We start from the raw sequence: 26,568 nt of genomic DNA on the forward strand, positions 1-26,568 counted from the left end.
CCAATTAATCTCATAATTTAACAATCAATAAATTACTCAGGTTTTCTACAGAACTGAAAATGGGTGGTAAAGTGCTTGTAGGAAGCAAAATAAATTACCTGCCACTAGTCTTATTCTTAGCTTGCTTTTATTTTTAAATAATTTTAGAAAACATATGTTGAAGTGACTCTTCTATTACAACTGAGTGTCTTTGAAATGTAAGATTCAAATAGCACTGCCTTTTCTATAATAAACATTTTGTAAGAAGGCTTCTCCATCAGCATGTAATATTAATTTACCCTCCAGCATTCAACTATGACCATCATATTTAGTTTAATTTTAATTCCAATTAAGATGTCTCTATTCATTTGATCAAATTTTAAAAACAAATCTTCATAAAGTAAGTTCAAAGAATATATATTCTTGATCATTAATCAAATCCACAAATTACTTGGTTTAGTCTCAGCACTTTTAAAACACTTGCAAAATTCAAGTTAATTTTGAGGAGCAATCCAGCAGCTGCATAGTTCAGAGATAATTTTTTTCCATTTGACCAGTGCATCTGAAGAACAGCATTTCCTAGATACAATGAAGCCACACTTATTGAAAGGTTAGTTATAATACATATTTACATATTAAAAAAAACAGATTAAGGAAAAGCTGATTTTAGGCAGCAAAATAACTCCTATTTTGCTCATCTCTTACTGTTAAAATTCTATTAGTTATGAATAATTCACTCATTAGGTTATCGTTCAGATGTGGGGCAGTGTGCTTTCAATGGCGTTGTTCCCAGGTGAAGAATCTTTGATCCTTTTAAAAATTGGCCTTATGTTCTTGTAGTTTTTCTGTTTCTTTCTTTCCTAGTATCTGAAGATGCACAGTTCAGTGCTCTGCAAAAGATACGCACAGAATGTTAAAACAAAAATGCATTATTTAAAACGTAATATAATACCTACCAGCCAGGCAACTGCATGTGAAATTTTTTCCATCGTGTTTCTGTATGACATCCGTGCAGGTTCCATTGTTCTGGCAGGGCTGCCTTCGACAAGCATCAAATTCTTCACATAGAGCACCCAGATACTCATCCTCACAGTCACAGAAAAAAGTTGCCTAGAAACAAACAGAATATGTACTTCACAATGAATTTGCAAAGATTATGTTTTCATCAAGTGCTCTACTGAACAGAGATGTTTTTGTTGGTTTTCTATTTATAACAAAAGCAGCTGCCGCAAACACATCAACGTAAATGTCTGCATAAAGTTACCCACTAAAATATTAAACCTGCTCCAATCCTTCAGTTAAGATTTTTAATGATGTCGGGGAATTTCATCTAAGCAAGGAGGCTGGGATCAGATCCCAAATACAGAAATCACTGTGAATTTCTTCTTCTGTTCTGTTCCAGAAATTGTATTTATAGAATGGAATAATTGCCAAAATAAGTAACATGCAGATCTACCACCGGAAAATCCTGCTACACAGATGCACCCCTACGCATGAAGGGCAGGGCTGGGGTGCCAGAGCCCTACTTCAGGAGTTTTAAATAAAACTGGACACACACCTTCAATTCTGCTAAAAGAGGTTGTCTTCTGAATGTATTTGGTACATTTTCTAAACTCACCATCTAAAAAAAGATCAAATAGCACTATATCTGTTAAAGTCACCTGTTAAATACCTTTAGCAGGCATAACATGGCATTCTTCATTTTTGTTAGTACTAAAATAATTTAAAATTAGTTTTAAAAAAAATTCTTTAGAGCTCTAAAGTTGCTAAGGAAGCCTCATGGGATGGAATAAGGAAAGCTCTCTCATCTGTAGTACTCGCTTAGATTAAAGCACTTACTTTCTTTGTTCATTAAACACTAGATGGCAACATCACTCACTCTCCCATACATTACAAAGCCAGATCAGCACTGGCGAGAATGCAGCTGTTCCACACAAATATTGTAATGCAAAGTACAGCACGCGCATGGAACTAGAAATAAAGAGATGGATTTAGTATTTTATTTGCTATTTTTACTTGTGTTTGCTTTATATGAATAAACAGCTGTGCATTAGACAAAAAAGAAGATAACAATCCTCATACAAATAAAAACTGTACTCAACAAACCCAAGATTTCATTCTTTCTTAAAAAATATTATACTGGTTGAGTCTAAATGAGGATTAATAGCATATATCTCCAAAACGCAAAATGATGTATATGTTCTCTATCAGGAATGCTAAACACATGGTCAATATATGTTCTGATATTTGCCCAAGCCTCTGAATATCTCTCATGTTAGCAATGACAGGTTTCCAAACAAGGCTGAAGTTCAACTGAAAGGCAAGACAGACAGGCAAAACACAGTCAAAAAAATATTATAATCATATCAAAAAATACTATCCTCATATAACACAGTACCTTACTCTGAAGATAATTCACATAAGCTGCACAGATAGGTGGCTAACTGAGTGAAAGAGGTATCACTTTGGTCTAAGAACTGAACAACTAGCAAAATACACAGTAAGTATTTGAGCATTTCCCCATGGCATTGGTGGAAAACCCGTCAACTCATAGGTCACTTCAGTCCCTAAAGACAACAGCTATCAGAGGTTCAAAATAAGTGCTGTCCTCAACATCTCAAAACATTGCAGCACCATTGTGCACAATATAGGATCAGGCCCCAAATAAAGAGAGTGCATACACATTTCCTACAGTATCCTTCACAGCTATTTTAACTCTTTTTGATACTCTGTTACTCATTTCAAGAGACTGTGATCATTCCTGGAAGAGTGTGTTAAGTTTAGGCTTAACTACAAAATCAAGGTTGCTGTCTGTAAGGTAATGAAGCCAATTACTGTCTCCATAACTTGCCTGTTCCGGGTGAGCAAAGTGAGACACTATACTAACCACAAGTCTGCATTACTTCTTAAAACATGTACAGAGAGGAGAAAAGAAGGGGATAAGCACAGCCCTTCTCTCTGCCTTCCTTGATCAGTGAATTCAGATGTCCTAAGATAACCATTAATGCCACATATAGGCTTTTCACTGAAATGCAGTTAAAGAATCGCATCACCCATCAAGGCAGTTTTCCTGTTATTGCAAGATACAGGGCTGTACTTCCAGAAAGGTTTTTCATGTTTTAGATACAAGAATTTATGAACTATCACAGCACATAAAATTAAGATTCAGGAAAGACAACCATAAGAATTGCTATGCAACATGAATTTTGTTGTGCTACACAGCATGATGCCTTCACACAGCATATTCAGGTTTTTCTTTCGTTTTGGGGTTTGGTGGGTTTTTTTTCCTTCTTCTTACAAAACTTTTGGGGACAAATGAAAAAGGCCGGTCTAGTGACAGTGGATATAGAAATAAAATAGTGGAACACTTTCAAAAGTGCCAAGATTTCCCATAATAGTATAATAGTATAGTATAATAGAACAGATGAAGCCCATGAACTGTACTACTAGGAATCCCCATTCCTAATTGTATGCTCCATTTTCCCTCCATTCTTCTCATCTAGAAGCAAAGACTAGACAAACTGCAAAAATATGTGCATATTAGAAATATAATCTCCAATATGGATTCATAGTCAGACACCTAATTAGATCACCTAGCCTGACTCCCTCTATAATGGGAAAAATTCCCCTAAGACACCACAAACACAGTACGCCTCTCCTTACTGTCAAAATCACGCCAAAGGAATGAAATAGAAGAGTTCAAAGAGGAATAAACTTTACCATTAATTTTTAACTCTAATCTAAAACAGTTTATTTATTTCTCTGAAAGTCATTAATAATCTCCTACACTTTTACATATTGTTAAAGATTATTTGTAGTTGATGCATAGTTCCCATTTTTTCGTCAGTCATTATAAAGTTACTGGAGATAAACCAGCATAAAATAATTATGCTCTCTAGCCTATAGAAATAATGGTCAGGTCTGAATTACAGAACTACCATCCTTATCAAAATAATATATCAGATATTAAAATAAATACAATACTGAAGCCTAGAATAACAATGTCTACAAATAAAAATAAATCAAAATAAATATACTCTTTAGAGTACAACTGAGAGTATAATTAAAGTGTGAAATTCTACACCTGACTAAACATTAGAATTCACTATAAAATTATAATTTTATTTCTAATAGTTTTTAGATAACACCTGCAAATTTTACTTTGTATTCAAGTACCTAACCATGATTTGTTGGGAATACTTCTTTTAAATATCACACATTTTCTCTCAGAAATAGATATTCCCCCTGCAGTTACGTAGCCAAGACTGGGTACCTTGAATATTAACTCATTCTCAGATTAATACCTCAATTTAAATAGTTTATGTTCCAAGCTTTTTAGGCTCTTTTCATTCAAACTGATACAAAACACGAATATACTGATGGCATTGTGCTGGTATTACTACTGCCTTTTTACTCTTGAATAAATATTTAAAGTTTATAATGGACATGAATACATCATCAGGCAAGATGCAGGCACTGTGTCTAGATTCTGTGCCCTGTATGCAGAGATTGAAATCTTGATCTCATTTAAAAGTGTGTTTCTAGTCCTTGTGCAAGCCCTGAAAATGAGAACAGACTTTAATCCATGTCTACGTGACATTAAAGACAGCCATAAGCAAGAGTTCCAGAGAGTATAACATTTGCCATCAAAGTTAACTCTCTCAAAACAGCGAGGCGCCAGGCGTGGTAAGTTCAAGCTCACGATCTGAGGGCAAGACGCATAGCCCATTCGTTGCAGGGACGAGTACATCTGTATTGCCTGCACAGACACAAACTACCTGGCTCTGTCTGCACTCAAATCTCTTCTAGAAGGAACAGAGAACTGCAGCAGGGTCCCTTGAATAGCAGGAGGGACTCCAGTGCTCACAGGGTGGGGAGTGGAGCCAGCAAGTCCTGCATGCAAGTCTCTGCTACTTCTGGACCTGAAAGTCTCTGAATTTGAAGTTTTGATTAAAATTTTTACAAAGATTTGGGTCAGCTTTGAAGTTTGCATCAGACTCCAAAGCAAATTTTGCTAAAGCGCAGCAGTGTTCAAATCTAAAGTTTAGAAACATAATATACAAATGAGCAAATTTCTGTTGCAGACTATGTAAAAAGGACTATGCTTGCAAAAAGCATATTGGGATGCTGCAAATATTACTGAAAATAGCATTTCTTCATCTCCCTGTGTTCCCAACAAAGTAAAGCTCTCCACTATGCAAGATGTTCAGAGTATCAATCTCCATATTATGTACGGTGGAATAAGAAAAACAAAACTCAACATGTATGTTGGCTAGTGCTCCTTCATAAGGTTTAATCACTTGTGCTTGGAAGTAAAGCTAATTATAATAATGTTAAGTATTAATATATTTAAACAATGCAACAGTTAGTCATTGGGTCAAGAATATTAATGAAATAGGCAATTAAAAAAAGCCTGGATAATATAGATACTTTTGTAAGAGTATAATATGTGGGAATATTTTACCATAAAATGCAGTTAACAAAATGGGTTTTGAAAGCAGCAAAAGAAAAGCATTGTAGCACTTTAAACTGAAATGTCTAATGACAGATAATAGTTCTGAAATGCAGACAAGCTATTCTGTAGAGAAGATTAGGTGTCATCGTTTTTATTAGGCATGTCATCTGCACTTTTCCCAAATGATAGTATTAATTTTTTTCTTGACTAAGTGACACATGCTAGCATATTTGAGGAAAACTAAATGCAGAAGAAACTACACACTACCATAATGCTAGTATTAAAGTCACTATCTTAAAATTCCAAAACAATAATCTACTATCAATAGACAGTTCATCTGTGTATTTTACTTGATTATGGAGTGTAAATCCATACATACACAGAAGGTATGTATCATTTTGAATGGCAATAAAACATTCTTTATAATAATTTATTAGCCAATCCAATTCTCTGTAAGCATCTTATTATAAATATAGGTGGAATATAGTACATTTATTTTCCTATTTTAAATAAGCAGAAATGATAAAGTGCTCATCAGATTCTAAATTTCAGATTAAAGAGAGACCACAAAAGCTCACCATTTTTTTACTATAGTAGAGATGCCATTGAGATGACCGGAACAAAATGAATGCCTACTCTTCTCTTGTTGAGAAAGACATTCAGTATTCATTGAAATCCTTACAGTAAGTTACTATAATGTTTGAACAAAACTTTACTCTGAGATGAGTATGTATTTTGTATTTAGGACTATTTTGTATTTAGAAACTAAGTCCATGTGCAGGAGGACACGTCTTTAGGCATACATGGGACTTTTTAAAATTAGCTGTTCTTTTTATATTTTATATATATATATGTATATATGTATATATGTGTGTGTGTGTGTGTATATATATATATATATATATATATATATATATATATAAAATCAAGTGGATTTATATATCAGGTGGATATATACAAAATCAAGTGGATTTACCCCACAAGCTTCCAGCCCATATAGCAGATGTGTGAATTATTGCTATTCAGTTCAAACAGTGGTATATCAGTGCAGAAGTAGAGGCTAGTTATTTTTGCGTTAATCTCAAGGGTTCTAATTCCAACCAAAAACTTTGTATTTGCATAGTCTGCTCTTCAACATTTAAATTGGTGAGCTGAAGTTACGGGATGGTGTAATCTGTGGAAGAATGGACTATGTCTCCACATGGACTAAGCAGAATTATGTCTTCAAAATTCCACTGAAAATCCTATGAAGAATCAGAAATTCACACACACACACACACAAAAAAAATCTCTCTTTGGGTTTAGTACTAAGGTTTCTGCTTTTCATTCACAGATAACTTGTTTGAGGATCTGGTGTAAAGCTGTGTATATAAAGGTGAAACTGATACTCAGGCTCCGATGATGCCATGACCAGTATTATCTTTCTGACACATTCACGCTGCCCCTGTGGAAGAATGCCAAGCACAAGAACACAAGCACAAGAACAGAGATACAAAGTTCATACAAAGAAAAGAAGGGGAGCCAGTATCACTTTGACTCAGCATCATCTCACTTCACAGAACTTGGAACAAAGTGGTGAATTTATGTTCTTTTCAATGACAACAGTAATTGAAAAAAGAAACTGTCGTTAAAAACTTTAATTTTTATGTCTACATTCTATAAAAATTATCTAGCTGAGTAGAGGCCAACTTACCTTTAACTGGTAAGGAATGAGTAAAAACCAGGTTACTGAGTAACTTCCAGGTTAGGCCAGAAATTGTTTGTTTATAGTTTTATGCATGCCACCGAAGAGAGTATGCCACTGCAATTGTATTACTGCAGATTGTTAATTGCAGTTAACTTTTCCATTAGGCAGATGTGTTACTGTATTCTTTAGCATTAAACTACATTTGAAATAAAACTATGAACTACATAAAAACACAAAAATGATCATTAATCTTCTTGGCACTGGAAGCAACGACTACGGCCAGTGTAGCTCTTAGCTTATTCATGGCACTAGGCCTTTTATGCATTCTCCTACGGACTTGCTTTGCATCCTGGAAGACTAGACTGCACAAACACAATGAATTATAGATAAAAACAAACAGCAAATCACAAAGGGCACGCTGCAAAGCTAAAGAAAATTAAAGTTTCAAGTCTGCAAAAAAGAAATACAGAAGATGCGTCTTGTGGGAAACTTATACAATGGTTGCTACACGTTCAGCATGTAATTTTAACGGTTGTTTGCTCCATCATTAGGGAAATCATTACGACATTTTAGTGACTATCTCACCTAAGACAAGTTAAACTGGCAAAAACATCCTGCTTAATGAAATAGGCACCTTCTATTTTTAACTATGTTGTTTATGCTGTGTCTGAATCCGTTTCCTGGCTTAAATTCTATTATGTAACTAATCTGCAGAAGAGTAAGGAAAAATGACATATTTGAAAGAACACTATGGCTGAACATATAAAATGATATTTTTATTCTCCCTGTAGCAGCAAACTGGTCATAAATTACCAACATTTGGAAACACTGTATCTGTGGCCTTAGTGAGACCCCCCAGCCTAGAAGGCTACGTCCTTCCATTTGTTCAAGTTCTAGAAAATTCAGGAGTAGTTTTGTGACAGCAAACACATAAGCAGTTACATTTTTGAACCTGAAATTTGATTTGAAAGGAAGAGATATCAAGGATACTGCTAATTCTAGTTCTCTCCGACTACAATGCACTGGAAGATGCCTCTTAGACATTAACATGATTTCTTTATGTCCCATAGCTTCAGCTACGGGGGTGTCAGTTAACTACATCCTAGAACATGATATGTCAGAAACAGTACCTTAATAAATTATCTTGTTATTACACTCAGGCTCAAAGAAAGAACCAGGTGGAGAAAGATCATGAAAAATTCATGACTTCTGTCCAACTAGAGAGCTCTGGAAAAGAGCAGGCTGTGTGTGCTTGAGGGGGGATCCTCTGTCACTAACAGTTCTAGCTTGAACTTACAAAACTTTCAATGTCAAGATTAAAAGTGGTGATGTGAAGGTCCTGATTTCTCTTTTTTGGAGTGGTATAATAGCTCCCTTTTCCTGCTGCGAAGCCAATTTTTCTTCCTTTTTTAAAATTATTTCATTTGTAAGTAAAATTCTATGTATTGAAGATTTATAAATCGTGTTTCCATATTAAAGGCAATATAAGCATCTTCCTTAAAAACACAGAATAAAGAAAGATACTAAAGCCTCCACATGGATACAACCATTAATGTCTTTTTTCTTTCTCTTACTCCACATTATATATCACAAGGAGATTAGAGACATAAGAATGAACAAATAATACGAAAAATAGAAAACTAAATAAGACTATCAACAGCCTTTAACTCTCAACTTGACAAAAAATGGAAAAATAGAAGACATTCTGATATGTCATGGCATATAGTAATTTTAACATATTATGTACATAAATCAAATTCAAAATGCTGAATTTCTAAAAGAAAAATGTTAAATTTAGCAAAGCAGAAAAACTCAACTGGATTATGAAATAGCACATATGTATCTGAATGAATAACTTTGCTGGATATCAGCCAAGCAGTATGCTAGGGTAGCATTTACTTCTAAAAGCATCTTGCAGTAATTGTGTTCACATGTTACCTCAGGCATTTTAAAATTTCACTTTTGAGAAATGAAGAAGATGCTCAATTATTCCAGATGTTAGCACTGTCGTGCATATATAGATACTGCAGCAGTTTAATTATTGTTGTTACAATCCAAATTGTCATTTTTCTGTCAAACATACTTATTGAGAATTTAAATCAGAAAATGGTAGCAGATGAACTATCACTGAATTCCCTAAATATGCCAAATTTTCTGTGCTCACAGCAGGCTCACAGCTGTTAATATTTACTCAACAGTTACTATTGCTTTTATCTCCCAAATGAATATTAATAAAACCCAAGATTAACTGTGCATATTTGTGCGGCAAATGACTTTTAATCCATGAAATAAAATCAACATACAAAAAAGGTAATAGAGAATACATGATCTCATTAAGGGAAGGCCAGTCTGGTTCTGTAAAAGCAGTGTACAGACTGAAAATTTAACACATTCCGTTCTTATTTTTTCATGTTATTATATCACACAAAAAATTCACAGTAGCCAGTGGAGTTTCTATCTCCACTGTAGTCTCTCAATATTGTATTATTTAAAGGAAAGAGCTGTACACTGAAAACTAAATAAATATGCTCCCTACCCTACTCAGATAAAGGCAGGACAATTTCCAAACATCATCAAATTACTCCACTCTGTTTCTTCCCACAGTTCTGCTCAGACAATTCCATGGCACTATTCAGTAGTTTGTGAGGAAGCAATTATTAAGACATATGAAGAGAGAAGAACTAGACTACATCAGACCTAAAACCAAAAGAAGGCTGAAGCTTCACAAACCGGAACCCATTGGTCTGGAGACTGGGATCCCAAATGTTCACGATATGCTTTTCATCTCACAAAGAAATACTCTTGTATAGTGAGTCAGATGTAGTACCCATTACCAGATACTTGACTTGAATACTTGTTTTTACTGTCAGGGCAGTGTATGACTCTTTGCATCTTATACCAGGGATTTTCTTACTTTTAAGTGTTTGGTTTTTATAAATGACAAAAGAATATGTTCTTATTATTTAGTAACATCTGTGGGCTTTTGAAGCCTATCACACAGCAGCAAGGAATGCACACACTCAGAGTATCCAGTACATTTTACCCTGCATTTCTATTACCATGTAATTTCCACTCTACACAAAGATCTTGATAGGTTCACCTTACCTCATCTGGTTGTGTGATACATTCTCCTTTCCCCGAACACTGGAAGTTATCTGAATGGCTTCCCACAGGCAAGCAGGTGCTGACTTTCACTGTCACGGTCAAGCGTAAAGCCACAATGCATTTAGTAACTGAATCATTCAAAAAACCTGAAAAAAATTTTTTTCAAAAATTGTTAATATACAAGACAATATGCTAATACACATTAATGCTCTACTGCTAGACAAACAAAAGTGAATTCAAAGAAACTGTCAACTGAGAACATCATTGCTCATGTTTCATAGGGACCTTTCGAAATGTAATACTTTTAAATTCAAATTGGAATAGAGTTAGGAAACATGGTAAACTACTCATATTGATCAACAAAAGAAAGGCAGGCCAGTAAAACAGACCTACCTTCAGGACTCTAATCTGCACTACTTTGGAAAACTGACTTGAAATTTTTTTTAAATTGCTTGAGATAATCTTTAATTATTAAGTACATAAAAGAGTTCTTAAAACTGCTCTCCCATTTGGCTAATTTCTAGGAAAAATATATAGTTAAGCTAAGGTATTAGGAAAGCACATATCAGAGCACTGTAATATATCAAGATAAGACATTGACATAAAAATAAGTAAAAGACTAATTTTATTTTCTTTCGCTTTTGTCTCCTGCTATCCTCTTGGTAATTTAAAAAATATATTTCCTTAAGTTTTTAATGACAAGAAATACTAAAATCAAACTCAGTGAATAAAAATGTTTAAACTAATTTCTAAAAATTACTTCAGATAAGAGTTAAAAGGCATACAGAGCATAAACTGCATTACACTAGTAATAGATGAACAATTTCTTAGCTGCATTTCTGATGGAGCTTGCAAGGAATACATACACAGCCTGACAGCATTTCTTGTGCATTTCCAATACAAGTATTTTTGAATGTCTAATCTAATCACTCTATAAGATGAAATACTAGGCATAAATGAACAACACCTAAAAATGGGAGCACTTGAGGAGGAATAAGAAAATTCATGAATCACTGGCTAGCACCTACAGTTGCAGGGAATTCAAAAATTAATCAGTTGGAAGCTATTAAAACATACTGGAGTGCAACAGTATCCCCATCACCCATATTTCTAATAGAGTCTAACATGTTGATTCCTGAAAAAAATAAAGGAAAACAGTAAAGATAAAATGAGGCACATACACAGCCCATGACAAAGGCAATAAAACTAGAGGTCATGCCAAACTACATATAGCTTGTTTCTATACTTCACTTGAGGTACTACTGGATTGTTCTGCCACGGTGACTAGAGTCCTGGGTTACAGCCCTTCTGTGTGCAGCTGCTTTTCTCTGGGAGTTAGTGGTAGTACGAATACGCAGTGACACAAAAAGTGTGCTTTTTTGGTATAGTATATACAGTGTACGCAGAGTATACTCACTAAAAAGAAAGACTCCTCTATTAATAGTTTGATTAACCCAAACTCAACTTGACCATCTGTAATCTGGGTGGACCCCTAACAGCCCAAGACTGTAATATCAGTATGGAATGTTACAGACACAGAACCATGATGGGATTATACTTTTCTTTAGAAATGAATAAAGTGAGAGATTAAGGAAAAATAGATGTTGTTTTTAATCCAAATATCCTTAGTGTTAAAAAGAATGACAGTAAATAGATGCGGGAAGTATATGACAAAGAATGGTTTTCCTAATATTTTAAACTCTAAATTCTAGAATCCATTTATTATATGAGCTTCAAAGTATCTCTCAAAACATACTCCAGCTTCTTGCATTAGAGACTGGATACAGTACTATATTTACACAAGGGGAAAAATTCATTACAATACAAAAATTTGTAATGAACAGTAATAAAACAAAGTTTCAAGAAACAGTCTGAATTTCAAGTGTATTCTCTTTCCAGAACTGCTGCTATGCATTATTTGCATTCTACATATGGAAGAGTCAAACATTACTAATACTGCAAATTCCATAAAAAAGCATAAGACTTCCATTCTTTGTTCTTAATTTTTAGATTTCATTTTTAAATGTTGCATCCTTTGAACAATTAAGTTGTCTAAATTAGAAACACTGACCCCTAAACCGTAACTTCAAAGTAGGAAAATGTCATGTCCAATACAAATGTCATCGGCTTGAGTATAACCTCTGAGTTAGCTAAATATTCTAAAAGATTGGATAAAAATGTATTAGGTATAGTTCCAAATGTCTAATGGTCTGTTTTGGCTAATGAAGATTATTGTAATCTGCTGACCTCTTCTAAGAAAGCCAATTTGTTCTGGCCTTAATACACACCACATTTTTATCCATCTGTTTAAAGATGCAGCCAGAATTATTTTCTTTAACAATAGAATGTGATTGTCACAGGTCATCATGCAATTATATGTGAATGCCTGGCAGAATGGGGTATTTAGAAAATGTCTTTGGGTTCACATTTGCTTGTCTGAAGCAGACTGTTACATATTCTTCAGGACAGTTCCCTAAAGGAATATTAAATCAACCTTCTTTGTACTTTGAGTCTTGTTACTATTTTGGTATCAAAAGCCCTTAGGCAAATCACTGAAGAAATCATTATTCTCACTGGAATGCCACATATTTTCCTGTAATTTCTAATTATTTCACCTAATTTCCAAAGACTAGAAAGACAAAAATACAGCTATTTGTTTTCACTCTATAGTGGTTACACACAACTTTGTGAGATCGCTAGGTTTTAAGGCTAGAAGAACCCTGTCTGATCATCTGACTTGCTGCTTAACTCAGGTCATAGCATTTCAAGTGATTCCTTGGCCAATTCCTGTAAGAGTGACCAAACTCGAGTGAGTTTAAACTTCTATTTTTAACTTCTATGTAGCAGAATAATTTCAGAAGCATGTTTGCATCTCCCTTCATCTCAGGTCTGAAGAAAAACATTAGAGCTCTTAAAAGCAAAAAGTAATTTTATTAAGTTTAACTTTACTGGTTTTATGAACTAGTTAAAATGTAATGATATCAGAGCATTTTAAATCAGAAAATTCAGGGTTGAGTTATTTACAGTAGTATTATGGAAACAATTTTAAAATCTAATAAATCAGAATATGAAGTGACAAATCATTTATTTTGTCAGAGGAGGCATTTTCAAGCTCTGTGCTCACACAGTCGACAGCCTGAGAAGTGTCTGCATGATTTCATTGGCAGTATGCATGGTTAAAATACACTACAGCTCTCTCCATCCTTGCAGTTTCACCTACTTAAGCCTAGGAGCACAAAGCACACGTGTTCCTGTTTCTCTCAGATCAAAAAAGTTGAAAATAAAAAAAAAGGAATAAAGTCAAAATACAAAATGACAGTATTATTTGTGTCCAGGTATTTTCAGCAAGATCAAATCATGACATTCAGATTACCATCGTATCTTTTGTCTTATTCATAACACATTTTCTTTACACCTGTATTTAGTCAGGGCTCTGTAGGCTAAAATAAAGCTCATATTCACGACATATAGTCAGTAAGGAGTGAGTACTTGTTTGTGTTACCCCATATCTGCACAACGCTCCCACCCCTTTCCTGCTTCTGTGCTTGTCAGCAGTGTACCCGTAATTTTTGCAATATCACTTGAACAACATGAAGGATTTCTTTTTTCTTTTTTTTTTTTTTTTACAGAGAAAGTATTCAAACATTGATTGATTGACAGATTTTGCTACACTACACAAACTGACTTGCTTTCTTGGTAGCCCCTATTTGACTGATACCTTCTTTCAATGCATGGCAGACCCTCAGGTCAGTAAGATGGTCCATACTGGAATGTCAAAATAAGGTGGAAAGAAGTTAACAGGCCACCAACTCAGGCCATTATCCTATTGCATATCAGGCTAACGAAAGGTATAAGGCCGAACTGAGCAACCCCTGGTGTGCACACAATACTATTACACATAGGCACACTCTCCCCCACATAATTGCCTCAAATGTATTTTTCTCTAATCCATTCTTAACATATATTCACCTACTATTGAAACAATAGATTATCATTTTATATCAGAAATACAGCAACGCTTCCCTACACTAAAGTTCTAAGGCCCTGATTCACAAGAAGATTTAGGTGCTTTAAGTCAAACTTGGGGAAGATTGTAGGTCTTTGAGTCCACCTAAAGGTTCCTCAGACGAGACAGGACGACTGCCAAGGGGCTTGGTCACTCATTTACAATGCAGCACCAGTCCCCAAGTTTTTCAACTTATTTTTAGCCTAGTTTTCCAAGAAAATGAGACAGCAGTGGGATGTCTATCGGTTTCCATCTGTTCCCTTTTACTCCTTCAACACTTGCCCACACCAAAAGCTTTTGGGGTCACTAACCAACTTCAGCAATATTTACAAAGTAGTAGAGTTCTCAAAGATACTAAGTTCCTACAGCTTCCCTGCACATTATATAGCCTTAAGACTAAGCGCATTGGTAGGTCAAAACAGGGAGGAAAACAAGAAAGGGCTCAAGAACAAGATGATGTCATTTCTCCATACCATTCCCTGTATATAGTACAGTCAGCCCTCCATTATTAAGAAAACAGGACTACAGATATATTCAAATACAAGAAAAACAGATACTATCACCGCTTCAAAACCAAAGCAGTGGTATTGCTTATGTCTGCACTGCACCTTCAGTTCATGTGACTGAGTAGCATAACGGAGCTATAATATTTGCAGACACGATTTTAACTTCCAGAAGCTGTATGGCTGCCACCAGCACATACAGAACCACTGTTTGTAAGCCTTAGTGGCCCAGGATGGCAGCGACACAGGTATGTCTACTTGTTCATCCACAGTTAACAGCAAGTCAGAGAACTAACGCAAAGTGTCAAGGCCACTAAGGCCTATTAGGGCCTGACACCAGTGCTGTTGTACTGAACTTCAAACAACAGGTCAGGAATCATTTTATGATTTATGTTAGGACCATAATCATATATAAGCAGAAAACAAGAAGTAAGAAACAGGTAGTCAATGATATTTACAGTCTTTGATGCACTACTTCTATTACATCAGCACCACAGAATACTTGCACAGAACATCTCAGATCATTCTCTAACGATACTGCTGGCCAACATAGCATCTGGGGATACAAAAATATAACTGTAATAACAAAACTGTTATTTTGTACAAAAAGAGCATTATTTGTAACTGGTACAACTAATCAAACCTCCAACCTGCTATACAGATCAGCATGCTTGATGTGATTAAAGTGATTTGTTGCAGAAGCCTGGGTCAGATACTGCTTTGATAATATCATATTTGATTCCCATTGCTATAAATAGATTTTAGTGAAAAACTGTTCAAGAACTGTTTCCAAACATTTTATTTTTTGAAGTCACATGAAACCCATACATTTAAAGAATAACTACTTCGCACTGAAAAATGATGGTAAAATCCTCATTGTGTCTTTTTTGTTTTGTTTTGTTTTTTTCATATCATAGTCTCATCAGTTTAAAAATAGATACGCTTTCTTCTGTCACTATCAACACTGAAAACTCATCCTGGACTCTGAAAATCAAACACATACTTTTTTCTCATACATAATTACCATCACAGTGATAAATATAACTGTGCTGCTGGTCACATCATGTTCTCAGTAACATTTCTGCAAAGCCATTACCTTTTGATGTGTATTAAAGAGACAGATTAACAATCACAGGGTTATGCAGGTGTAACAGCAAAATTTAGGTTCAGAAATTTATTACAAAAACCTTGGGAAGAAATAGCACACAGTTTGACTTTCAAGGCTGGAGCTGAGTTTTGCAGGGCTGACAGTTAAAAAGTATTTATGAACTGAGCAAGCCAATTGGATTCATTTAGCGTACAAAAGCCTCCAAGCACATGTTGCATTGCATTTCCACTATAACAAATAGGGATGTTTGCATTTCACTATTACTGAACAATTGCTGAACTTGATAGCTTGACTGGACCAAAACCCATAATAGGATTAAACAATAGTCAGCCAGCAAGAGGACTCTTACCCTTATGAGACCACTTGCATACAGCTTACTCGGGGGGGTGACATGAATTTAGAGTGGGACCTTCTGCCACGGCTTCAAGGGCTCTGTTTACTGAACAGGATAATGGTGAAAGCCCATGGAAGGGTGAACAAGACTAATCTACTCATAGATTTTCTGCATCAGAATTTGCCCATTATATGCTTACTTATCAGCATCTCCACAATGCTGCCAAACTGGCAGTGAACTACTTTGGGGCACAAATGCAGACCAGCAGAATTTCTGATGCTACACTTCCCAAACACAGCAAGTATGGTGGAACACAAAAGATATAGCTGGGACTGTGATAGGGAGAGTTGCAGCAGATTGTACGGATGGCAAGGTGAACAAGGATTTATCTATAGTGACTGGTTCAACTTGAGGACGAGTGGTTACCCTACTCTTAAATACATAGCACATACTGTACTATACAATAATATAGTACTAGCTGACGATCTCAAAGCACTTTACAAGCTTTATTAAGATGTGCCTCACATTTTCCTTTAAATTATGCATTAGTATTCTCATTTTACAGGCAAGGTTAAATGATCTGTCACAGTACAAACAACCAGGTCATCAACCAAATGTATGTATCTTGACTGTGAATTTGTCACAAGATTTGTATTTGACTGAAGAGAAATCTTTAAGAAAAAGAGTCACCAAGCATTACAAAGGTGAGTAGATAAGCCTCCAAATATAGACTAGAAAAATAATTTCCCAGAGTTACTTGCTAAAAGTAGCTATAGATAAAAATGAATTGAGAATACTTTATTAATTAGTTTAAAAAGACTCTAAAGAATAAACATTATGCAGATGTTAGCTTAAAACACAGTATTTCAAAAAAATCTGAATAATCTCCTGATTACATCTGTTTATGGTCGAAAGAAGGTACATATAACTTGATAATGAAGGGCAGGGCCTAATACTGATTTTAAACACACCCTTTTTTGCATAGCATAATGGCATTTTTCACAATGTTTTTGATTTCAGCTGTTTACTTTTTGCCTTAAAAGGCCACCCTTTGAACAAGTCACTTCATGGAACTTTCTACACTGTTCACACTTTTGCTGCTGCTATCGTTTATCGAAAGGCCATTTTCTGTAAGACTAGCTCTTATGCCCAATACCCAAGGGAAACGATGACAGTTCACCTCAATGCCGCCCACAGCAGGGCCCTTCCAAGCAAAGTGCACACATGCAGATGAAAATCCCATTAACTGGAGCACTACACACCAAATTCCCCCCAAGGCTGCCTTGCACAAAGCTATACCGTCACACACACGCAAGTTATGCGCCTCAGCCGAGCACCAACAACTGTGTGAACACTCCATCTGTGGCATATTCAAGGCAACGTGACTTAATTTAGTCCACAACGAAAGCAGGTTAAGTCAAACGACTTCACATATTCCATGGGCTAGGAGATCACAGGGACGCTCAGCTGACGCATGGTAACTTGTTAAAGCTAGAGTAACTTGATTACGCGGCTTTCAGTGAGCTTCAATTCACACACTTCCTATAATGAAATAAAATTGTCCTATTTCAATGTTGCTTGAGTAAATACAATTTCGACATGCAGTAAACCACATTCTTGCAATGGGATTAAGTGTGTATGTTTAATATATATATATATAATAACAGAAAACATAATGGGCACACACCATCTAAAAGACATGGTTGTAACTTGTCTCCTACTTTTCCGTTTTCCTTTTTTAAAAACTTTGTGGAATTCAAGTAAGGTGCCTTATTGTAGGCATTTGAAAAGCATCAACTTTATTCATTTTACCATAAAGATATTATAGCATGCATTTTCAAGTGAGTTTTTAGAGCTAGCAATTTGATTTAAAGAAATACTTTAAAATACTTTATAATTATAGTTTAAACAGTTAGTTAAATTGTATTGATATAAAATGCTGGACACTATTACAGGTGCAATCAGATTACACTCTAGATCTGCTTCATTTTTTCTTTGCCACAATAAAATAGGAGACCAAAATAAACACTATAATATAAAGCTTGTGCCAGAGAATTCATTTTCCGTTCAGATAAAAATATTTTGTTTCCATTCATATTAAATATGTTGAACCTTCTGCCTTACTATCTGTGAGGTCTTATCAGAAAAAAAGCAATTTTGTTTATAAATTTCTTTTTCTTCCCTTTTATAAGCAGACAATAAACTTAAAAACACTAATGTAGCAATATCTCATGAAAGCTGCTTTTTCAAGCTGCATCATGGAGGTGCTAAATAAAGCAAGAGTCTCAAAGCAAATAATTTCAAGCCATTAACAAACATTTTTTTATGCCTGTTCGATATATAAACTTTTCTGTCATATTACCAATGAGCAAATGGAGGCAAAATACTATGTCCCACTGTCTGTCTTTGTTTTGCTATTTTTCTGAAGGATGTCCATTATTGTAGCTTCAGCAGTAGGCACACTAAGGCAGAAAAGCAGTCTTTTAAACCCTTTTATCATGGAAGCCGATAAGACTATTCTAGTAACCATGATGAAAACCTGAAAACATAGACAGCATTATACTAGTGAAGCAGTAATTGAACTTTTTTTGTTGTTGGGAGGGAAGAAGATGGGTTGCATGCATATAGTCAGAACTGCCAACTCCAAGCTCCACATTATGCTCAAAATTCAAGATAAAAGCTTCGTAAAACTTAAGTGATAATCATACAGTATGTAATTTTATTATCTGCTTTTGAAATTCATTAGAAAAAATAACATAAGCTACAGTGTTTTTTATTGTAAGTAGAATTGGACTGTTAAATGTTATTTGCTAAGGTGAAAAATCAACAGCCTGAAAAATCAACAGCCAATCACCCATTTTTAACTGTATATTTAGAAAAACTACAGACAGTTTTGAAGTGTAAATGATTAAATACATATTATAGTTTTATTCACATTAAGGAGAGTTGGTAAGTGTCACAGAGGGGAAAAGTTAAAATCCAATGTACCATCCTCAATATCCAAATTGATATCCAAATATCCCGAGCGTCCATGAACAGCTAGATGAGGAAGACTTCAAACCAGGAGCAGCGCAGTGTTTTGCAGAGGATGCAGACAATCCTCTGCAAGCAGAGCATGCCCTCCAGCATGAACCCTTACCCAAGCCGTACTAAATCAGGGCAGCTCGAGACCTGCTCCAATGCTACTTCCATCCAATTACCTCCAGGCAGACCGAAATGGTGCAAACTTAAACTGACTCTCATTCTCACAGATATCTTCTGAGTCATGAAGCACGGCACACTTCCCTTACTGAACAGCAATATTAACTTAGCACAAGAATAAATTAACAGATTCAAAAAAAAAAAAAAAAAAGATGGTATACAGTCACTGTAAAACTTCTAACCACATAAGTATTAAAAGCACAGAGATTTTAATGTTGGTATTATGTGGTTTGTTTGTTTGTTTTTACCATTTGGACAGCAGACTGCATATTTTCAGAATAAATATTCCAGTTTTCAATTAGAGTATAATTACACTTTTGGATAAAAACATGCATGCAACAAATCATAGAAGATTTTTGAGAGATTTACTGTACAAGCTGAAAGTGTCCTTCAAAATCCTTCAGTGAGGCCCTTCAAATTTTCAAGGAAAGTGTTAAAGCATTTCCTCAGGAAATTATTAAATTAAATTATCAAATTAAATTATTATTATTGAATCAGTTCAGTAAATCTTATTCATTTGCAGAAAATATGAATAGAAAAAGATATACATGTTGCTGGAATCAGATCCAGTATATTACTCCCAGTATGACAGAAGTACACAATGTTGGCTGAGCTAAAGCCTTAAAAAAAAAAAAAAAAAAAAACTAGCAAACAGCATTTTCAGCTCACTAGAGAGATCCTTAGCTAGGCAGGACCTGTAAAGATTCATGAGAATTTCAGTTTGAAAGACTCATGCACAAACTGATGGTGTATCAGGCTACTCTTATCTCATTTTTTTCAGACTTGTAAAATGCATTTCACCTGATTTTAATTTTTCATAATATATTGCAATAAAGAACAGGTATGTGACAGTAACTAGGTAAAGTTGTGCAGTTATTCATTTTGGTATATTCTAGTACAATTAATGACAGCATACTACAAAGATCCTGGATTAAAACAAATACTGCGGAGATATTTTACAACTATGATGAATAGTTTATACAAGAATCACTAACTTCAAAGAACACCGGGACAAATAGTGTGAAGCTATAATTCCACTGAAGTAAAAGGCAGACTTTCCATGGCTTAATATGTTTTAAACCTTGACCCTTTTGTTGCCACCTCTTATTTATAAACATGCTGGATTCCCTCCTTCCTCACTTCCCAGTGATCTTTTTGGCAACTCTCAATGTCCACCTCTAAAACTTCACCTCCCCAAGCAGCTACTTTTGGGTACACTGAATACACTTGATATTCAGAAAATAAGAAATGCCTCCGATAAAAGACATTTTTTAAAGCCCTGAAGTTGGGCACAAAACCTTTGAAATTCCCTTGGCATCAAATAAAGCATTTTTGTTGCACACAGTTGGGCAGAGATCAACAGTTCACCTTACCTGGACTACATAATAACCATCCAGTGATTACTTTAGCCCAGTAATAACTTGGCATTAAATGCCAGCAGCACCTTGGGAAATACTATGTGCTTTATCCTACTCCTAATCCACCTAACCTACCGTGTATAATCAGTACTATTTTTGGGGGGGCGGGGGGACTGTTCACTTCAAAACCTAACTTATTAGTCATTTATTCCTCTGGCTAGTAAGTGAGGTTTCTAATAAAACATAATAAAACACTTTAGAAGACTGGCACATGTTTGTGGTATGAAATCCTATCAAAAACTCATTAAAAATATTTGCAGAAAAGCAGTGTCCACGAGAGAGTGTTATGGAAAGTACAAGCCAATCCTCCAGTTAGCACCCTTACTTTAATTATGATTTATTTTAATGATATAAATGTTGTAATTTAACAACATAACAATCATGCGGCATAATCATGGCATCATAGCGCTTTCCCAGCACTGCAAAACTCTTGTTTGCAGATGCAGCAGCCATTTTGTAAATCACATTATAGAAAAAAGACTGTTCTTTTCTCTTTAGTTGTACTTACACTTTTCTCCTTCTCTCAAACCATTCATTTGGAAAGTCTAGGGTTGTTGGACTTTTTTACTTTCTCTGGGGTAAAGAGCAATATGATCAGGGTGTTATTCTTGTATCTTAGAGATAGCACTTTCTCCAATTTCTAGGCATTGTGCCCAGCTAATCAGAATCTTATTCCTGTCTTTTGAGCCTTTTCAATCTTGTCTAAACAACTTTAAACAAATGTTAATTTTGTTAATTAGTTACCATGAGGTAACACACAAATATTCCCCTAAATGTTTTGTCTTTGAGATACCAATCTTATTCAGGAGGATTTGCAAGAGGTAATTAGAGTACCAAGCTGAATGGTACCAAACTTTGAGGTGACACAGCGGGAAGCAACTCCAATAAGGTAGAGATGAAAAGAAAAAGAATACATTAATCTCTCAGATCTTCCCCTTTTTTCTTTAACAGTTCTAATCAGAAATCTTAAAAAAAGGTCTAACAAAACTGATTTGCACAGAATTTGCTAATTAAAAGAAGAATCTTTTACAAACTCATTTGAATAAACAGATAAAGCCTGGAAAAAAATATATAAAGCAAACATTTTGGCTGGCACACTCCCATGAGCGAAGCATTGCTATGCTTACAGCATCCTGTAATACCTTGTGGCATCATGACTGTTACAGCTTAAGTACCATCAACAAACGAGCACATTTAATTAATTCCTGTTTTTTGTATAAAACCACCCATTTTCATTTATTGTGGCTTAGAGTAAGTTTGTCCTGCATATCAAGAAACATATGGAACGTTGTCCTTGAGCAACAAGCTGTATGCAAAATTCATCTGATCTTGTTGAAAACTAGAAACCTAAATGAGGTATGTCAGAAAATTAACAAACCAGCCATCTGGATCAAATCTGAATTAAGGATTGAACTACTTTTATATAAACCTTAGCTCGACTATAGATTTCAATAGAGTTCAGATAAAATTCAGTATCTCGCATGGCTAGTGATTGAGTTTCATTCTGTTTCACAGTCACATGTTCACACCATGCTTCAGTGGACAAGAATTAATGATGGAAAGCAAGCAAAATATTTCTATATAATTGGGAAGGAAATCCACAGGAAATTCCTTTTTCTCTTTCTTACAATAAATGCTGATAGGTCACAATATTTTTAAACTAACAAATCAGTATTTCAACTCCCCTGTTCCTTTAGTATTATACCCTTTTTCTACTAAATACAAGGAAATTATTCTGGGAAAAGCTATAATTAAAGTGAGGCAACATAAAATAATTTACTCCAGAAAACTGTTTTTTCATCACTTAATTATACTTGATTATACTATAGACTATTAACATATCAGGACTAAAAGATATACAGAGGGAATGTTTCATATTCATTTTTTTTTATCAGAAACACTACCCTCAATCCATACACTAACTAAAACAAACTTAAATAGAATTTTAAAAAATTCAGATGTCCCTTACCTGAACTCATCTTTACTAAGCACCAAGACTCTCCCATTCATGAATATATCACTATATTATTTGAGTCTGCCTGCTGTTTCATGTACACATTTGTGATTCATGTTCTTTACATAAATCAAAAACATTTTGATTTCTTCCATAAAATTACACTACAACAATTGGAAAAATCTACAAATAATTTCAGTATCAGGAAATTCAGAAGAAAGACCAAGGAAAATAGATGGGTAGATGAGAGGAGAGCAGTGGATGATGTCTACCTTGACTTCAGCAAAGCTTTTGACACTGTCTCCCATAACATCCTCATAGACAAGCTCAGGAAGTGTGGGCTAGATGAGTGGACAGTGAGGTGGATTGAGAACTGGCTGAATGGCAGAGCTCAGAGGGTTGTGATCAGCAGCGCAAAGTCTAGCTGGAGGCCTGTAGCTAGCRGTGATCCCCAGGGGTCAATACTGGGTCCAATCCTGTTCAACTTACTCATCAATGACCTGGATGAAGGGACAGAGTGCACCCTCAGCAAGTTTGCCGACAATACAAAACCGGGAGGAGTGACTGATGCACCAGAGGACTGTGCTGCCATTCAGAGAGACCTGGACAGGCTGGAGAGGTGGGCAGAGAGGAACCTCATGAAGTTCAACAAAGGCAAGTGCAGGGTCCTGCACCTGGGGAGGAATAACCCCTGGCACCAGTACAGGCTGGAGTCTGATCTGCTGGAGAACAGAGCTCTGCAGAGAAGGACCTGGGAGTGCTGGTGAACAACAAGTTGACCATAAGCCAGCAATGTGCCCTTGTGGCCAAGAAGGCCAATGGTATCCTGGGGTGCATTAGGCAGAGCATTGCCAGCAGGTCAAGGGAGGTGATCCTTCCCCTCTACTCAGCCCTGGTGAGGCCACATCTGGAGTGCTGCATCCAGTTCTGGGCTCACCAGTGTAAGAGAGATATGGAGCTACTGGAGTGAGTCCAGCAAAGGGACAATAAGATGATTAACGGACTGGAGCATCTCTCCTATGAGGAAAGGCTGAGATCTGGGAATGTTCAGCTTGGAGAAGAGAAGACTGAGGAGGGATCTTATCAATGTGTATAAATATCTGAAGGGAGGGAGTAAAGAGGATGGGGACAGACTCTTTTCAGTGGTGCCCAGTGACAGGATGAGAGGCAATGGACACAGACTGAAACACAGAAAGTTCCACCTGAACATAAGGAACAATTTATTTATTTATTTATTTTTTTACTGTGAGAGTGACTGAGCACTGGAACAGGGTGTGGAGTCTCCATCCTTGGAGATATTCAAAAGCCATCTGGATAGGGTCCTGGGCAACCTGCTTTAGGTGACCCTGTGTAAGCAGGGGGGTTGGACTAGATGATCTCTAAAGGTCCCTTCCAACTTCAACCATTCTGTGATTCTGTGAAAACGTTAAAAAAAATAGACAGAAGTAAAATAAGAGGCCCCAGGAAATCTGTATTACATAAAATGAGCAAGATTATTAGCACAGTGTTTATGAAGTGCATTTGGCCTCATAGTCATCAAGAAAAAAATGCTTTTCCCCCCACGTCAGCTAGTACACAGTAAACAAATCAAGGTAAAATTCCAGCGACAGACAGAAAGACAGCTGTAGAGAGGCAAGTAGGTCAAGGTAAGCTCTATGAAGGAGTAAGACAGTATCTGTTTTAGGTATCTAAATTAAAAGCCTAGGCTGTATGGCATATACAGTCATTGGTAACTTCACAGAGCAGCTAGGACCCTCTATTTAGGAGCTTATTGACCAAGCTATGCATTTAGTTAGATGTCCCTATGGATGCATGAAATTTGCAAAATATGCTGTCTTCAGTAAGATTTTACCTAGTTTTGCCATATGTTAACTACTACAAGACAAAAACAAAACTTTACTCCAAAGAAAGACACATGAGAAGAGTTTTAACCGTGAAACATTAAATGTAAAACTAGATTGAAAGAAAAAAAATTAAAAATCTTAGAGTGAAGTAAATAACAAAGAAAACGTAAGGAACTGGAAAATTTATTTGAAGGTAATAACTATCACTAAAGAAGCCACTGCTGAGGATAATTAAATGATTACACTGACAACCCTCAAGCAATATCTTTGCAAAGTAACAACTCAAAACCGAGAGAACATGGCACTTCTGCATTTAGGTTTCTCTCTATAGTAGATCCACACTTAGACTCTGGCCCAATGTTTCTGTATCAGAATGCTTTTAATTTTACACTTATTAGCATGACAAGTTGCTGAATAACAACTTGTGGCAGCTTATACTTCATTATAAGATATACAGCATTTCAAGAAGATTACAATAAATGCTGTTATTACAATGACTTTGGTTTCATGTCATAATTACAATAAACCATCTGCCCAGAAAGTTCTATTTAATTGTCTATTGTGTCTGCACATAAAGAATGCATTTAAATCAATATTATTTCCCATACACTTAAAAATAATGTATCAGCCTATTTTCATTCCACCCTTTCTGCAAAGATGCTTAACATTTAATTGCCCAATGAAACATGCAGTGTATTTCTAGGATATAATATTTACAAAGACAAACCTAGAAGAGTAGAAGTAGTACAAATAAATATTCTTACAAGATCATATTTCCTACATTATTTTAACATACTTTTAAAGTTTACTGTGTACAAGTTTAGGCTTCTTTCCAAAGTATTTCATGATATAACATTTGACAATGAAAAACCTTTAACATTTGGAGGTGTTTACCATAGCATTTACCAAAAGCCTTACAGTTAATCAAAATGAAATATATAAATATACCTTTCAGTGTCTAAACTTGTCAGTATCCACATTTTAAATTAGGTAGTGCCACTTATGAAAGTATTTAGTGCCTCTTGTCTGCTTTGAATGAACAAAATTCCAAAACATGGCCTCACTATCACATCTGGATCTTCAAGTACTACTTAATTTAAGAAAATTACTTCTCTAAATATTGGGTAAACCTTTGACTGTCACCTGAAGCTAGTAAACAGCAAACTAGCATGTTACTCACCGATAAAGTAGTTGTTTCCTAATGCAAGCATTTCTTCAGAAAGAACAAGTCCACCCAGTGCCTGGAGGAGAGTTACACTTCTGCCATCTATAAGTGAACACTGTTTAAATCCAGTTGTTGTCACCTTCCATAGCAGGATAAGAGAAGCTGTAGCATCTTGCCTTATACTATGGAAAAAAACAATAAAAATTCTTATATTGAGGGAAATCGGCATTAGCAGAAAGTACATCACTGCAGAACAAAAACTAATCAACAGAGAAGGAAACTTAAATATAGCAAGTTTGGAATCCAGGAAAGGCCAGATGCAAATAAACTATTTGAGTTTCCAACTTAAAAAAAGGTTTTCTTCCAAACACTATCCATAGAAGTAAAGCTACTTGCACATCTTCCATTTTCAACATTTCCACAAAATTAAAAAAGTCTCGATATTAAGATTTACATAATGGTATATGTAAAAGCAGATATAATCATACACACTCTCAGTTTCTAATACTTGTGGGACAATATCTTAATGTTCAATAACAGTTTTATATAAACATTACATAATGCTAGAACAGCCGCCTTCACTGTTTGAATTAAAGTCTTTTCACGTAGTACCTCCCTTCTACAACTACTAYGCTGTCATTTTCTGTAGTTGAAATACATCCAGTCCTCTTGTTCACTGAGGTAATTATATTCAACACTTGGAGACTGATGCTGGTAGAAATCCTTATTTGTCTGATCTACTGGATCGAATGTTCAGAATAGTTTATTCTTGTAAATCAAATGAGTCACGTAATGCTCCCAAGGTCACT

The 26,568-nt window shown here is 35.4% G+C and overlaps 1 protein-coding gene across 1 annotated transcript in view; it reads right to left on the reverse strand.

Annotated features, from left to right (window-relative positions):
• DNER (delta/notch like EGF repeat containing) overlaps positions 1-26,568 on the reverse strand; it is a 100,948-nt gene that overhangs the window by 45,563 nt on the left and 28,817 nt on the right. Inside the window, exons 6-8 of the mRNA XM_026087025.1 lie at positions 25,775-25,941; positions 10,227-10,372; positions 936-1,089 (exon numbers count right to left, since the gene is read on the reverse strand). Of these exons, the coding sequence (XP_025942810.1) occupies positions 936-1,089; positions 10,227-10,372; positions 25,775-25,941 (467 nt within the window). The remainder of the gene's footprint in view (positions 1-935; positions 1,090-10,226; positions 10,373-25,774; positions 25,942-26,568) is intronic.

The sequence above is a fragment of the Apteryx rowi genome, unplaced genomic scaffold, assembly GCF_003343035.1.
Source record: "Apteryx rowi isolate R43461 unplaced genomic scaffold, aptRow1 scaffold_70, whole genome shotgun sequence".
Lineage (NCBI taxonomy): Eukaryota > Metazoa > Chordata > Aves > Apterygiformes > Apterygidae > Apteryx > Apteryx rowi.